Below are 17,568 nucleotides of genomic sequence, written 5' to 3'. Positions count from 1 at the left end.
GCAGAGATTTTTGTGCTCAGCACAGGAGCCTTCTTTGCTGAAGAACTGTTTCACAGATTTCCATTTAGATACTGGTATTCACATTAGAAAAACCTTTGGAGAATGCAATAAAAAAATAATCCTTTCCCATAGAGGGGAAAAAGGAGCTCAGAGACCTGTCCCAGCAGACCTGCAGGCACAGCAAGGGATGTGTAGCCCGTGCTCACCCTCACTGTGCTCCTCCAGGCAGCAGGGACGGGATAGCAAAGATTCCCCTGAGCTGGACACCCTCTGTAATCAAGCTTGGCAGGCAGCATAAGCAGAAAGCATCTCCACAACAGCTGAGGAGAGTTAAGAGCATTTGTCAACCAAGGAGAGCTGGCAAAACCCACCAGGAACAGCAGCAGCCTCCCAGCAAGGCAAGAAGAGGCCATCCAAGTACTGCCTGTCTAGACGGAATTGCAGCAGAGGCACCGCACGCCTGGAAAACGGACTGAAAAACATCATTTACCTCCCACTCCAGCATTTCTCCAGCCAGACATTTCATCCCAGCTCCCAAAACGCTCTGACCGAGCTGCGGGAGCCCGCGTACTGCCAAGCCTTGTTCAGGTAGACTTGCGCAGGTCTCCTGCAGCACCACATGTCACCTCCATCAAAGCCACAGTGCCCCAGTCTCCTCCACATACTGGGGACACCCCAGGGATGCCGCCACCACCAGACACGTGCCTGGCTGCCCTGGTCCCATGCCTCCACCAGGGAAGCCCTGAGGGATGTGGGGGACCCTCACGATGGCAGCAGTGCTGAGGCAGCCTTTAGTTTTGGGGTGTAAAGCACGTAAATAAAATGGATGGTGAATGTATTATTCAGAATAAGAGGTTTTTCAGAACGTGCTGTGGTGTCTGGAGGTGTCTATCAGAGACCCAAGCCCAACATGTGCTCCACGGTTCCTGGCTATGGTCTCAAGCACCTGCAGTCTGAGGGAACGACTGACGCGAATTTTCTAATGATAACAGTGAATTAACATGCTGGCCATTTCCTGGCATCTTAACCACCTGACCTGCTGCCCTAGGAGCAAAAGGAAGGCAATTCAGGGTGTGAGGGATGCATGATGACACTTCTTCAAAGCCAGCATCAGCTGCCAAGACACTGGACAGGAGGTAGAAGACAGTTCCCAGACCAAACATCCCTTTCAATGTCAAACGATCCAGCTCGGTTACCCTCCAGATAGCCAACCTCAACTCCAGAGAGAGGAGTGACCTTTCTTAATCCACTTTCCTGGCATCACTCATGCCTCCTTTCCTCAGTTTCATACCACCTCAGGTGCCAGAACTGAAGCCCCCCAGCCGACCCCAACCATGCCTTTCTCCAGCAGGGTTGTTCTTCCCCCCAGCCCAGGCGAGGAATTCTCTGGAGCCTCTTCCATGATGCTGGCCACCCATCAGCAAGCCTCTCGCTGCCAGACACTGGTCTCAGCTATTCCTGAATGCCTCTGGAAGCGTGAGACAGGGAACAAGAAAGCCCCTGGAGCCTAAGAAGAAAACGAACATAATTAAAAATTAATTTCTGTATAATGATTTAAGCATCTCGGCGAGACAAGCACCAGCCTGCTCTGTGTTTGGTGATGTGGGGAAGACCTTTCTGGTCCCCTAGGGCAGGGACTGCTGTCAGTTCTCATGTTTTACCCTGCAGCTGGGAGCGACGCAGATCAAACAGCACAGTACAGGGTGCTTTTCACAGGGCAGAGGCACACTTGCTGCGGGACTGCGTGTGTCTTCACCACCCTTGTTCCTCCTCAAGATATTCAGGAAAAAAAAAAAAAAAAAAAAGGCATGTAAAAAGGCACGTGCCGGTGTCTTCTGCAGCTCGGTGTTGGCAATGCTAGCTGCGGACATAATGCACCGTTCCCACTCCTTTCTCTGCTGGCCCTGCCAAATCCTAATCATCTTGTTTGCCTCTGCTCCTTCCTCCCAGATGCTCCGTCTCCTGCTCCCTTCCTCAAAGACGCTGCATCTCTTCAAAGGCCTCGGCTGCCTGCCAGCCTCCTGTGTTCTCTCCCAACCCAGTTCATTCAACTTCGCCTGGTGTCTGGCTTTCCTAAGAGCTGGTTTCCTCAGCTGCTTTTCAGCCCATGGTAGCATTATGTTTGACATTACCTTGCAGACAGTTCCACGCTGGACAGGGCAACATGGTGTAAAAAGCTCAGGACAGGTTTGTAGCCTCAGCTTGCTGCAGGATGTTAGCTCCATCACTTCAATACCCCCTCCGATTACCTCAGTGAAAAGCAAACCGGCTGCTCTGCTGTGAGGGAGGGAGCAAGAGGCACAAAGCTTTAATATAAAGAAACTTTCATGCCCCTTTCAAGGGCACTCAACTCAAATGTAAATAGCATCACATGGATAGCGCTGTAATGGGTCCACAAACTCTGTCCAGAGACCACGAAACAACAATTTTCTGTTGTGAAAATGCTTGCTGGACGACTACGTCTCAGCATCACAAATAGGATCATGGTTCTTGGGCATTTTCTTGACCAAAAATCTGCAAATCAACCCACTCTATAAGCATGGATGGGTGTGATGCACCTCATGCTATGGGACCATGGGCAGAAAATACAGCATTTGCCTTTCCCAGCACTCCAGCCACGGCCTTGGCCAGAAAATGTTTTATACAGTAACAGGGCTATAGGGAAAACAGAAATCTGACGAATCCTGAATAGTCTCTGTCCTTACTACATAGCTTCTTAAATTCAGGCTGAAGTTTGAAATTAGCCTGGCTGACCAGATAACCCCTTTGCATCCGAATTTGCTCCACAAAGAGCTTTGGGAGATGCTCAGACACTCAGACAGCAGCTGAAGAGAGCAGGCTCCCTCCTAAGTCTGTGAAATGAGGGGGAGCAAGCAAGGCCGGGAGCTACAGAAGGCACGTCGGACGCCTAACAGGGCATCACGCCGTGCCGCACCTTCCCCTCCCCAGTTTAATTAAACCGAACCGAGGGCAGATGTAGAAACAGCCAGGCAGTTCATCATCACCTCGCTGCGAGGCGGGGAAGGTATTGTATTGCCTTTCCCAGCCAGCGTGCCGGAGGGGAGGGCAAGGCGCGCTCCAGCAGCCGGCGTTCATGCTCACACCATCAACAGGGAAACAAGGGGAACATTTTGCTGCAGGAAGGTGTTAACCACTCTTGTGCCAGCACCAGCTTGGCCATCTAGGTCCGGCTTCTCAAAGGGATTTAACTTTATTCTCTTGTTTGGAAAAGCCTGTCATGTCTAATAAATGTGCTGAATGGAGGAAGGGTGGCAGGGTGTTTGAACAGCCAGGTTTGCTAGGTTAATGGTTGGACTTGCCAACCTAAACGATTCTGTGATCTTAATAATCTGAAGCAGTGCATGTTGTGTTACCAGAAAAGGGATGGAGTCCCTAGTGAATTATGTGGATCACACCAGAGTGCTTGTAAGCCCACTGAACTGACCCACACCATCATCTATTTCGTGTATGCCTTCCCTGTCAGAGAGGAAGACTCTGAAACTACTGAGGGAAAGGTTTAAGCATTTTAGTAGGGCTATTTTTTTTAAACAGCCCTTTGCCTGTCAACTCAGGTTATGAATCAATAAAAAAAAAAAAAAAAAAAAAAAAAAGCAGCTACCCGATGCTTAAAAGTACCTCTGCAACATACCTGGAACCAACTTTTCTATGCATGAAAGCACCACAATCTGAAAGCCACCTGGGCCTAAGAGGCTTAGAAATAAATTGAACACCCTGCTGGAACACTTCCAGCCTTCAACAGCTCCTCCAGCTCTGTGGAGCCGCAGAAAAGCAGACCTAGACACTGTCAGACAAGGCTTGATACAACCTGTCGGGGACCCTGTGTCACTGCAATTTACAGGATGGATGGATGGAGGGGGTGAATGTACGGGGGAAGAAATGCCGCACCTGAAGGAACGGAGAAAGCCTTTTTTTGGGTAGAGCAGTTTGATTTATTTTTCCTCAATCCATTTTCAAGCATACCTTTGAAACTGCTAGAGGGTCTGCAATATTAAAATAGCTCTGAAAGAAGCAAGGCACTGAGCAGAATACCGATGAAGTGGTCAGAAAGGCACAGCAACACATGGCCCTGCCAATTATTCCCATCAGAAACACAGGAGCATGAAAGATTTTTCTTTATTTAGGGGAAGGCTACAGGAGAAGTTGATAAGGGAAAGATGTTCTGCTGTCTAATGTTTCTGTAACACTCTCTTGTATTCAGCTCTGTGCTTTTGTAGTCGCCCCTGGTCCTTTGTGTTCTGCCATTTGGGGCTGGAAGGCAGACAATGATGTTTTTGTAGAGTTTTCTGCGCTACATAAGAGGTAATTTTGCACAGAATTTTTTCCACTCCATACTTGTTTCAATTTTTGCTTCTTTGTGAAAGGTGGGTAAGAAAACTACACGGTAGGTAGGGCAAGAAAGAAAAGTTTCTGCTTGGAAATAGAACCAAAAACTTTCTAAATTCAATTACTTTATTTTTTACAACATTTATTGGAAGTGCTGATAGACAGAATGACAACCTGTGCAAATATATCAAATTTATTGCAGTTAGTGCAGCTCATTACTGTTTGTTAGATAATGAGCAGATGGAGTTAACTAAATGAACTTTTGTGCAATATGAAATTGTTCCCTCTATGCAGCTCTTGTACACACATGCACACACACAAAAACTAAGCAGAGAACCAAAGTGGAAAAGCTGGTGAGTGTGACTGGAGAACGAACATAGCAGTACAGAAAGACTGGAAGGTAAGAAGGAAGACCAGAAGGGTTGTTAAGAATGGCATGTTGTTAGCACTTAAATTATTAGCAGGTCACTAAGATGCCAGTACCTTTGCATGCAGCTTCTCAGGACAGTCACGTCTGGGGACAAAGGAAAATGAGTAAATCCTGGTTAAGCCACATGGGTGAAACAGGATGAGGAGACTAATCATAGGTAGCTCCCAAAGGGAAACTGTTTCAAGACAGCAGTCACACAGTTTTTGCACCTTTTCTTTAGGACCTTGTTGAACAGAAATAGTGCAACATAGTCGATAAGGCTAGAGTGGTGAAAGGTACGCTGACACCGTTCTGTTTGTTATCTGTCACAGGAAACAGAGGTGCACAGGCAATGCTGACAGGCAAAGCTGTCTTCTTGTATGCTGTGGTAAAGCCACCCTAATGCAAGATACTGAAGTGTTCTTTAAGAAGTAATCTAAAAAAACAGTAATGAGTTAATAAATAAATTAATAATGTTAAAGTGTTAAAGAAAGGGTGAAGAGCAGCAAACTGCAGATTAATCCTGAATTGCTTTAAGGCTGTCAACTTCAACTGTAGTATTTCTCAAAGCTTAATTCAGGTGCTAGAGTTCCTTCAGGGAGAGGAATGGGTAGGTGTCTTTAATAATTGCAGGTTTATTATGGCTTCTTCTGAAGCAACTGACATAGACCCCTGCTCAGTGACAGTATCCCACCCCTAGATGGATCATGCCCTCTTCGGAGCTGCTAGTTCATGTTCTTAGGAGACATCATCTTCACTCTCTGGTACACCATCTCTGTCACACCTTGAGGAATCAGTGTAATGAATAAAAAAATTTATTGTTGCTTTGTCATATAAAACACATAAATCCACAATTACAAAGTAAGGGGGCATAAAAGAACTGAATAAAAGAAGCATGGCATAACAAGTTAAAATAAGGAGCATACTTTTAATACTTTTAAAAATAAGTATTTTAAAATAAGGAGCAACAGGATTCTTGTCTAAATGCCTTTTCTTGTGATATGTTCCTTCCATATCTCCATCTCACACTGGCATTAGCGTAGCCTGCTATTTGACCAGTGCCAGGACAGCTGGAAGGAACGGTACACTCATCATCATCCCCACACTACTACTTTGTGCCACTGAATACCTGGTGCCACTGTGACACCTCCAGTCAGTTCTTCTCAGGGACACCGATGTCAGCAGCAACCACAAGGAGCCACGTACCAGACTGAGGTAGGATCTCCTATCAAGGGCCTGCATGATGGGACAACCACACCACTGGTGTTTTCTGGGGGAGAGGGACAAGAGTCCCAAGCAGCTGCTGAGCTTCCATATGGAGTTCTTCCATATGGAAAACCACCATCAAATTACTGAGAACAAAGCTATCCATACTGAGGTGTCCAAGCTCTCCTGTAACCTGAGAATGCACCAAGCCAATTAACTGAAAGGGATGTGTGAATAACATCTTCCTCTCCTTCCTACATGCAAGGTCTTCAAATGCCCCTTTAAATTCTCTCCAGGAGGGTAGGCATTTTACTACCTAACAGGTCCAGGTCCTAGCAGGCCAGTTGACATGGTCCCACTGGGTAAGGATGTAAGCTGCAACGTCCTCTATCTTCTCCGACCTCACTGGCCCGTCCTCGCGTCTGCGGGGCCTTGAAGTGCCTGACTGAAGATGAACTTCTTCAGCTGATCCAGTTTATTGTCTCTTAAGGCATCCCGTATGGCACCGAAGAAGCTGAAGTAGTGCTGGAAGTTGTGCATCATGAGCAGGACGCCAGCCAGCAGCTCGTTGGTCACGAGGAGGTGATGGAGGTAGGCGCGAGTGTGCCTCTGACAGCAGTAACAGGTGCAGCCTTCCAGCAAAGGGCCAAAATCGTCCTGGTATCTGAGGAGGAAGCAATGCTGGATTAACATCAAACGTAAGATCCATTCAGGTAGCAAACATTATCCAGTTATTGGATGGCCTTTGCGGGGACATGAGCCTTGAGGGCCGGAATCCAGATGCTTTAAGACACGGTGCCAGCTAAGCCCAGCACCACTGACACAAAGGACTTGAACAGCATTCAGGAGCTCACTGTGGAGCCAAGAGGCCACACGTGAGTCAGAGGAGAGTTTTGACTGGATCATCACTAACAGCAGAGAGAAGCCTCATCCGTGCTTTCCCTGACAGAAGAGCTGCAGCACGAGGCTCACCTTGCTAGCTATCAATCCACAGAGGAGGAAGCTATCAGAAACAAGGGTTTATCAATTCTGCTACTCACAGAAAGTATTTCCTTCTACTCCAAGATGCACAATTCTCACTAAACAAGGAGACGGTGGAGCAATCAACAACCGAATGCTCAGCCTAGCAGCAGATGTGAAAAAGAAGAAAGGGCAGGCTAAAGTTTTTGTGCAATATCCCAGAATTGTAGGTATCTCGCTCTGCAGGCACTCCAGCTGAGTCACAAAGCAGAGGCTCTGCCACTGTTTTAAATAAAATCTTGCATCTGAAAATGATTCAAGTTAGTTAGATGCAGAAGACCAAAAGGATCCTCAGACAGCCTTTGTCAAACTACTGTCTTTCAGCTGGAACACTGCTAAGACCACAGTTTCTTTGCTGGATAAGCGGTCAGAAAAATCTCCAGCCTGAGATCAAGCAATTGCAGTGCTTTCAGCACACACTGCTGCTAGGTATCAGTTTATCTGACACTCTCCGTTCAATGTCGACAAATACTTTACTTTCCTCAACAGCTTCACATTTTACGAACTCTCCCATCCCACTAATGACCATATGCAATGAAATACAAAGGACAAAACCGTGGCACTTCCTGATACAACTGCAGGTACCCTCCTTACAAACTCACGTTACCTTTTATCCTTCAGAAATATCTCAAACGGCGTCATTTCTGGGTCAGCTTTGGCGATTTCATCCTGGTCTTCTTCAGCACCGTTTTTCTCCAGTTCCTGGGCCCCATTTTGTTTTAAAACTGCTTCAAATAAAAAGACAACAGCCCTTTATCAACAGATAGAATTGTAGCAACCTTACATTAGATATTTCTGTTGCTCTCTTGCCAGATGAAAACTCCTGCCACAACTTTCCACCTCCCTCCCATAGTAAGCAATTCTTTTTCTTTAATTATCATAGGTTAGTTAATACAAGTACAATTTTGGATGATTAAAACAGCAAGGGACAAGTGAAAACTGATCTATTAAACCTAATGAAGAGTTAGAGCTGAAATAACAGCACAATTTTGTGCTGCTCTACTGAGCTGAATTCTTAATAAAATGTCAAAATTATTTCCAGTCTGAACTGCATGCTCAATAGAAAGCAGTCACCTGAACAAATTGATTTTATTGAGATTCTGTTAGAATAGACAGGCAACTCATCTGCATTCAATCATTCTACTTTCCATGCTGTCAGTCTCAAAGATACAGATTATTTTTGTTTGTTTTTTTTTTTTTCCCTAAGCAACTGAAATCAAAGAAGCTAATAACATGCAGATAGATTGATGCAGAAGATGTAGATTCCATACATCAGCCTTTTCAGCAGTCTGCCTTAAAAATAATAAAAAAACACCCCATCATTTTGTAGGTTTGCATTTTTAGGCTTGTTCTTGAGTGGGAGATGTTTCTGGAAACATCAATATGACTGTTTGCACAATCCATGCCTACCGAGTGTTACACAGACAGAACAAAGAGGCCGTCCCTACCGTAATCTTTTGGTTTAAGAATAAGGTGAGATGAGGTAAAGAACAACAAACAGAAGGATTTAAAAAAAAAAAAAAAAAAAAAAGGCAGCAAGCACAAAGAAACGGGATGTTCTGTTCTATTCATCTGGTTTTGAATTATCCAGGCATGAAAAGAAGCTAGGTTCTACCTAGGAGGAAAAATGTAAAATATTTTTTTTTAATGTTGAAAACATTTGCTAAGTCCAGAACAAGATGACTGCTTGAAACATGTTTAATAGATGCTTTAGCGGTTGCTACACATGCTCCTATCTCAAAGCTTAATGAGGTAACGAGTTATGAACGTCTTGTTTTTGTTCTGACATGACTGATGAATTCAAGAGCTGAGAGGGAAGCTGCCCAGAGAAACAGGATCCCTAATTTTGGTCTGCTAGAAAAGAGAAGAGACTTAAAGATTTATTTTTAAAACAAGCACATATTTGGTTAAATGTGGAGGTCAAGTATCAGAACTTCACATAAATAGGTCCAGCCTTCACTGCTAATACTAACAGAAAATTTGTCAATGGTGTCAAACAGTTCTAGAGAGGGCAGATAAACACAGTTAAGCCTACATAAACCTCTGTTCCGTAGGTGTTTCTGAAATCATTAAACACAATTTGGCTAGTCACGCATTCAGGTCATAGGCTGAGACCTTAAGTTCCCCTGATAGGTTTCACACCACAACACCCCACCTTCAAGAGCAATATTTGACAGCTAAATTCCAGGTTTTCCTGTGGTTGCTGCACTTAAATTAAGGCCACAGCCCTCAAATGCAGACTCCTCCAAAACAGGAATTATGCTTGCCACAGTGCTGGCTGCGAGGGAAACTGCCTACCTGCTGCTTCAGGACCTGGATGGTAATCATAGCCAAACACCAAGGCACAGCCTCGCTCCGTCACTTGGAAGGGAAAGAAGCTCTCAAAGATGTCCACACCCCTTTCAATGCACTCGAGCACCTCATCTGGTTTGCCCACGCCATGGATGATCCTGTAAAAGATGTGCATGAGAAGCCTAGAATATCCCGAGCAGAAGGAAGCATCCATCACATCTGAAGTCATTTGGGTCCTTTCACAACCACATAAATACATTTAAATTCAAAATTCAGCTAAAAAATGCCTTTAGGCACAGGTATTTTCCTTACTCATGTATCTGCCCTAAGTAACTACCAGTTACCAGATACGCAGACCCCTTTTTTAGTAACTGCTCAGGAGACAGTCTAAAAAGACTCCACCAGGAGCAGCAGCAGATGGCTAGTCAAAAACACGAGCCCTTTGGGTGACAGACAGTTCTCCAGGCACATGAACTACCTGGAAGAGAACATGCTAATGAGAAGCATCATTGGAAACTGAAAGAAGTTCTTTACTTTTGTTTTTTTTCTTTCTTCCTCTCTATACTTTGCCTACTCCAGCATCCCTTCTCACCCTCACTGATGCCCTTTATTCTACAAATAACACCTCCGATTCTCTAAAACAAATGATTTACCCCCAAACCTGGGCTGTAACACCTACAGGGATATGGCATGAAGAGCCAGGAAGAGCCCAGCTGGATTGCCATCAGTGGTAATGGAGATCCTGCTGGTAGCCAAATTTAGCTGGTAGCTTCCCTGAGGGGTCAGTGAAGCAGAGGGGAACAGAGCAGTGCCTGCTCTCCCGCAGGTGCGTGGCTGGGCTGACAGCAGGAAAAGCTAACGTAGGGCAGTGATCTAAACAGATAATTAGGAAAATACACAGGGGCTGACAAATGAAGTCGCAAGGTGCTGGTTTTAGTCATTTCTCTAAGTACTTGAATTAATTTGATGAGTACAGAATATGGATGGGAAAAAAATTTACTACATGAGTGTCTTCTGGTTTGGGCTCTGATGAAAAGAAGAAAACGACACTCAAAATGTTAGGTCTGAATATATGTGATCAAAACCCTTGCTAAAACTTACCTTTGAATGGCTAAGGACAAAAGTTTGCATTTGCAAGGGTTCTGCCCCTATTGAAAAGGAAAACTTTTACCAAGAGACTGCTGTACACAAAAGGACCCCAAAGATTAAATTCTTGAGATCATTTCCCCAACACAAAAAGCTGTTCCTTCTCAGGTGAAGCAGAGGAAATGTTTGCCTTCTAGAGAGTTTCGTATCAGGATGGAATGCACAGCTGCAAAACAGCTTCTCCAGCCAGAACGGCAAGGGTGATTCAGGCAAGCAGGACTGTCTGAAATTCACTCGAGGTATTTACAAGACCCCCTAAGGCACACCAGCTTTCTTCCTGCAAAGAGGTCAGCAACGCTTGTCTTAACCAGACGAGCAAACCATCTGACAGATGAGGCAGATGCTCTGGTAGCCACGGAGGTTAGCTGAGCAGATTGGACTCTAATGCTCGCAGGGGATCTTTTTAAGCAGCTCAACCAGACAGGATGGCAACAACACAGCAAGCCTCCTAATTGTCAGGAAAATTCAAACCCCAGGCAGCACTAAGCATGAACAAGCTGCAGTAACGGGCACGCGTGTCTGCATTTTACTTCCTTTTGAACCCCGGCAGGTCAGAGCAATGCTCAGCTAGCAGAGGGCAGCACAGCTACAGAAAGGCAGCGGGGCCTGAGTCATCGACTTGGGAAACGATGAAAAAAGCACCCACACAAGGGCAGCAGCAACAGAAGTAGTAAAAGCAACCCAGAACGCATAGAAAAGCCAGCAAGCTCAACCCAATTGTAAGAAACTCCTCCACCTCTGGACCACTAGCAAATATTAGCACGTGTTTTCTGGAAGCCTTTAGTTACCATAAATCATTGGTAAGAGTCAGGAACGCTGCCGCTTCCATCCCGACTCTGGCATGGATCAGATGGGCAGAACCAACAGCTCAGAAGATGCTACAGCCCCCACGTTATGCCAAACCAAGCAGGGAATACAATTCTGGTTGGCAAGGCTGTACCAGCTCCAGTAATTCACAGGCTCAGTGTGATTTTTTCAACCCTGTAGAAAGGGCTGATATTTTTTTGTTCTAGCTGAACTTCCAGAAAACCGTCTCCTCAGAGGCCAAACGCCCAGACATACCCTACCTATAGTTTGTCCTGATGAAAATAAAAGACTTGACCTCAATTTCAGTTGTTCTCCACATGTGGGGAATATTCAAATCCACAGCGTAAGCACAGCTTGGTGCCAGTTATAACCAAAAATTGAAACAAGGGTTGAAGTCTGACGACTGTGGTGGAATAGATGCAGCCTGGCCCATACACACAGTGCTGTGGGATGTCGCCCACACAACTTACCTTGGTTTATCCTCTGGCAGCTCTGCTGTGACAGAAGCTATCAGTTTCAACTTGGTCTCCTTGGCCATGGCAGATCCCTGGAAGCCATCTAGCAGAAAGCCGCCCACAGGTCGCTTGGCAGTCTCCCTGGCTGATCGGAGCCTCTCTTCCAAGACATCTCCACCTTCGATTGCCCCAAACATTACACTTCCTTGTAGTTCCTGGCCCAGAAGAAAGCTACGAGTGTTAAGAGTCCTGCCAAAGGCGAGCAAGATCTCACAGCCCAGACTCCAGATGCCTGCTACTTAAAGCCCACATTCCCAGAACTTGGAAAACCAACAGCATTTCATCCCACATAAGACAAGTCCCTCACACAACACTGTGAAATCTGAGGTAGAAATGGGATAAGGAGAGGCAACGTTCTGTTCCTGGCCTTGACACTAACCGACTGAGAATTTTAGTGCCTTTTTTCCACCTTATAACCACAGATCATTTCTGTACACCAGCTTTTTGCAGACATCCCCTCAGCACTACATGTGTCAGAATACGAAGCAGGTAAGACAGCAGGACAATGACAGGTATCATTGTCCTGGCTGTCAGACACCAGAGCTCACACTTGATTGCCTTTCAGAGGATGCCAGTATCAGCTCCTGCAACCGCTTTCTTTTGTAATGCAAACTTGGATGATTTGTCCCCTTCCACCAAAAGGGAAGTTAAGTTTCAAGTCTCCTGGAAAAAAATGAAAAGAATAGCACTGGCAAATCCTGGCAAGTCCTCCTTCACATGGAAATGAAGGGACTGCAGAGCAAAAAGATGAGCTGTCTCAATCAGAATGAGAAAAATCCTGCTTTGCCTGTGCAAATATAGCATGAGGGTTAAGTGAAAGAAACACATTACAGTCCAAAAGCAGAATAATAAAAAAAAAAAAAAAAAAAAAAAAAAAGAATTCTCCCAAACTAGCTGAAAACGGTGTCCCATAGCAGGAGGCAAGTTATTACGAAAAGAAAATGGTAGAAGGAAAACATCCTGTTCTGATATATACATACACACACACACACACACACACACACACACACATAATATCTCAATCAGGTATTTATATGTGTGACATCTTTGGGACCTTACCGGTGATTTCTCCAGCAGCTGAAGGCATACATCCAGGAAGGAAAGCGACCTATCCACAGACTTCTTGGCCCTTTTCCTACTAACTTCCCCAGAAATGGTGTCTCCGTCAGAGATGCACTGGAACCAGTCTGGCTGGATAGCCCGCTGGATGTCCATGAACTTGGAAGCTGTTATTTCCATGCGCCCTGAGGTACCCCACACCGACGCTGCCTGCCAAGGAAGAATAGGGATGAAGGTTTGTGCAAAGAATAACAGACCTGTTAACCTGGTTAAGCACCAGATGCTGGAATGACACTACAGAAACTCCCCAGAAGCATGGCTCAAGTAATCAGCTGTCCTCAGCACAAAGAATGAATGATATAAATGACCAAGGTGTGATTTCTGGGATACTCTTTGGTGAAACCATCACACGTGCTCAGCACAGCAACATCTCAAGTTGTTTGGAAATCTCTGAGACAGAGCAGCTGGGCTGGCCTATCATCAACCAAAATCAGTAGCAGAATTGGGGAAAAAAAAAATGAGAAAGAATAAAAGATTTAATTGTTAAACTTATGTTTTCATCCCACAAAGAGCAGCAAAGGCTGTAATGGGAAATACAGCTCACTAGTTTTCTGCACACTATACAAAAAGCAGCAGCTATTTCCTCTTCCAAGTGCACAGACACACTGCGAAGAACACGAAAACCTGTTAGGCAATTTTATCTTAGAATCCAATGTTATTTTAGGTCTCAAATTCAGCTACTTAAGGGATTGAAATATCAAATGCAAAAGAAATAGATTTTTTAAACCAAAAACCATAAGAAATGGTAGGCACAGTCTATGTTTTGTGTGCACACTGGCCCTCGTTTTCCATCACTACTCCATACTACCTTCATGAAAGATCTTAAAGCCAGACAAAGCACCTGCACAGCGAAGTTAAGGCACAAGAACACATCTGGGCTAGCAGATGTCAACATTTAATCCACCAAACCTTCAAGTCCACAGAGCAATACTGGAACCACTGCAATAATTCACCGTATTTCATCCTATTCTGTGGAATCGATGACTAACCCTTGAGTGCAGCTGGGCAGTTCCTTTCGTTATATTCTTTTTAGACTTTTGACTCTGCTGCTCTAAAACTTTAAAGGGGCATTAAAGTAGGTTAAGTATTGGGCTTGAGTTCTTTAGAAGCTGGTTATTTTTCCCTGCAACTCCCTTATTTATTCTTTTAAATGAGAAAAGGTCTGTCCATTCATCTCTCTCTCTAATTACTTTTGGCTTCACTATCTGGGTAACAGAGACAGACAGAAGTCTCTTAAGTAATATATTTTTTTTGTAAATGCCCCATTAAAAAAGCAACTTCAAAAGAGGGAGACCACAATTAGTATCTGCAGAACAAGGACACAAAGTCTAATAAAGTCTGGTTGCCTTCATTCTGCTGTCCATTAAAAAAAAAAAAAAAAAAAAAAAGCTTTAATAAATAAAGTAGCCATGCTGCTAAAACCCTAGGTGGCTTAGAGACCTGATAAAGAACATTACACCACGATTATTTAAATCCAGCCTGTGCCAGGCTTTCTGGCACAGAATCTAGCAGAGCTTTCTGTCCATTGCTTTCAAAGAGCTTTCAGAAGTACTTGTCAGCACAGATCCAGCTGCAGAAAGACAACTCGCTGGCCTAGTATCTAGGTGATGAAAGTCTGCACCAGCTTCCAAGAAAAAAAATAAAATAAAAATCAAACCTGCAGCATACAGAAGGCTGCTCTAACATCACAGCTGCACAGCACTGAAATGAGCTTCAGGCAATTCCTCCCCTGCAGAGGGACAAGACTCAGCCTGGTTCCTAGCAAGATAGTGCAAAAAACAAACAAACAAACAAACAAAAACATCTGACAGAGGTTATCCTCTCATTCAAAGAGCTGTTATCATACCCAAGTAGGCCTTGGGACTGACCACATCTAAGCAGGTGCTTATTTTTCTACAATGTATGAACATCACCTTGTAGCAGTCTAGGCACACCCACCAGGTAAGGGGGACAGGCAGGCAGCTCTTGTTTGAGAACTTGGACTCAAATTTCAAGTCTTCACAGTTACTGTACCTTGTTAGTGTTGTAGCCAGATGGACAAGGAGCGACTGGATCATGGAGGGAGCAGTACACCGCCGTGTCTGGCATACCTGGGAACACAGCAACAAATTAGAGCTTAATGAACCAAAACAAAGCTAAAACAGAGGCACGCTTTGTGAATTCTCAAAAGGGAATAGGGAATCTTCCCACAAATGATCCCACAAATCCTCCTCTAAAGTTCTTCTGCAGGACTGAGAAACCACTGCTTAGTGTGTTTTTTTTTTTTTCTTGGTTAATACTCCTGCTACTAAAATTCACCAGACACAATAGCTGACCGCTCAGCTGATACACTGGAGGCATCTTACATTTGACACAATCTAAAGAGAGCAACAACCTCAAGCCTAGAATTTTAAAAGGAAGGACAACATATTGTGAGAAAATAGATCAGCTACAGACATGAGAGATTTATCATCTCTGCCAAATTAAGAGTTTTCAAATGTCATACAATAAGTTAGACAGTAACTAACGCCACAGTTTTCTCTTCAAGGATAAACAATGAAATCAGTAAAGTTTCCTACAAGTTTCAGGTAGAAGAGATTTTCAATTTTTCTTGATGGAATATGTTGACACAATGTAATCAAAGTTTATCAGAAGCCGCATGCAAATTTCCTTTGGAAATTCAAGCCACGGCTTTGCCTGGGCAACGAGTGAAATGAATGGACAGAATGTTAAAGTGTTATTTAAAGAAAAAAACTTGGTCTTAGTACATAGGACAAAACCCCTTAATTTTTGTTTGTTTGTTTAATTTTTAACAATATGCATGCATCTAAAACATACAGAACATTCAAAAACATACCTCAGGTCTGATAAAAACTATTAACAACTCAGAAGTTATTTTTCTTGCGCAGCCCAATCAATTTCCATGTTAAGACCTGTCTGTACGTTACAAACATTAAACCTGTGATGTGGTAGTGTCTGTTTGACCATATACCCACTGTAGCCTGAGACACCTAGACAAACAGAGCATCCCAGGGAAGCTTGTTGACTTGACTGATCATCCTTCAGTTCTCTGAGCTACCTGCCCAGACAGAAATACTGACTCTGAATACAGATATTCACGCAAAATCCAGCTTTACATTCACTGCACACTCCGGTTCCTTCCCCACCTCAACCCATCAAGAGCGATCTTGGTTGCACACCGCATGTGGTCAGGCCTTTACCCGTCTGTAATGTCAGCCAGGGGAAAAACAGGACTGCCACGAACACAGGACCTGTGGCTTTGCTCACCCTTAGCACCAAGGTAAAGGCTTCATTTGTGCTCCGAGGATAGAGTACAGGGACTGCCAAAGACTACAAAAGCTTGGTGCTGTAGCTGAGGACTATGGCAACACCGACTGATTTATATGCAACTTACGGACAGTTGCATGCATTCCTCAAACTGCAAGTTCAACATGGAAAAACAGAAGGTGAGAACAGGGAGCAAGTAGTCTGATTACTAAACCGACAGGAATAAAGGACAGGAGAAAAACAATCTTCTCCTGCTGCTTGTTTAGCTCCTCAAAGCTCCTGCAAATCCACCATAGGTCATCCCCCTAACATCCTCTCTGAACAAGAATACCTTGTAGGCAGAACTGTCCACCAGATGAGACTGATGGGAAGGGACTTTGCCCTTTCTTCACACTGGATGAAGATTTTAAAGTTTCTTTTTCTTTAATTATTCCTCACACTGAAGTAAGACTTCCTGATGGATCGGATGAAACCAACTGCTTTATGATAAAAACAAACAAACAAACACAACACCAGCCTGAGCAGATGGATGTTCAAAGGGAAATGTTTAGATAGCTGTACGGGACAGGCTGTTTTCAGGGCAATTCCTAGTTCTCCTCACAGAAGATGAGGAGCAAGATTTGCCTGCAGCAGCATCAGGCCACAAGGTTGAGGTCTGGTCTCAACTTTTGGTCTAAGCTCAGCTTAGTTAGTTGTGAAACCCCCTCAAGAAGAAGGTTAAAGGCTGGTAAAAAGAAGCAAGGCAAAACTACTACAAAAAATTGTACTGTTTAAGGATTTTTGGTCTCATACCGCTGACAAAATACTATTTTAAGCCCTCATTAGTGCCACGTTAGAAAGAAAAGGCCTGAACGTGGAAACCCTCTGCACCTACACACTGCCTAAAAGCAGACCCATGGCACCCACCTGCGCTCTCTCTCCTGAGGCACCCACCAACACCAACACCCCCGTGACACAAACACAGACACCCCCGTTGCACAAACACCCCAATTACACAAACACCCCCGTTACATTTTACCTATAAACTTGGCAGCTCCTTCCTTGTACTCTTGCAGCACCTCGTGGAGCTCCGCCCTGCACCCGGACGCAAAAATAAGTAAATTACTCCAAAAAACACCCAACCGCCGACGAAAACCGGCGGCTCCAGAGCTCCGTCTCCCCCCTCGGGGTACTCACATGAAGGACAGGGTGAGCTGTGCCACGGGGGGGACCCCGGCGACCTCCCCGAGGGTGTCGCAGGTGAGGTGGGGCGCGGAGCCGCCCCGCGTGTACAGCAGGCAGCCGGGCAGCGCCAGGGAGCCCGCCCCGCTCCTGCCCAGCTCTGACAGCATCCCCAGCCGCCCGCTGCCCACCCCAAACAGCTTCAGCCGCATCCTGAGCCCGAGCAGGAGGAGGAGGAGGAGAAGGAGGAGGAAGAGGAGGAGGAGGAAGAGGAAGGGCGGC

The 17,568-nt window shown here is 45.0% G+C and overlaps 1 protein-coding gene across 4 annotated transcripts; it reads right to left on the bottom strand.

The window, feature by feature from the left end:
• Positions 1-5,546: 5,546 nt before the first annotated feature.
• On the bottom strand, positions 5,547-17,545 carry QTRT2 (queuine tRNA-ribosyltransferase accessory subunit 2). Of its 4 annotated transcripts, none has more exons than XM_084506511.1 (9): positions 17,302-17,545; positions 17,144-17,199; positions 14,872-14,948; positions 14,516-14,587; positions 12,799-13,008; positions 11,695-11,894; positions 9,278-9,429; positions 7,587-7,707; positions 5,547-6,623 (listed from the first exon to the last, which is right to left on the bottom strand). In XM_084506511.1, exons 1-9 carry the CDS (start codon positions 17,496-17,498, stop codon positions 6,362-6,364), a joined length of 1,347 nt encoding a protein of 448 aa, XP_084362637.1. In that variant the 5' UTR covers positions 17,499-17,545; the 3' UTR covers positions 5,547-6,361. The 4 variants fall into 4 exon arrangements, with proteins under 4 accessions (XP_084362637.1, XP_084362634.1, XP_084362636.1 ...); XM_084506508.1 differs by having other exon boundaries at positions 7,587-7,704; positions 17,302-17,534; XM_084506510.1 differs by lacking the exon at positions 14,516-14,587 and having other exon boundaries at positions 7,587-7,704; positions 17,302-17,529.
• Between the last annotated feature and the right edge of the window lie 23 nt (positions 17,546-17,568).

Source organism: Aythya ferina, assembly GCF_964211825.1.
Source record: "Aythya ferina genome assembly, chromosome: 1".
NCBI lineage: Eukaryota > Metazoa > Chordata > Aves > Anseriformes > Anatidae > Aythya > Aythya ferina.
This window is presented reverse-complemented; position numbering and strand designations above follow the sequence as displayed.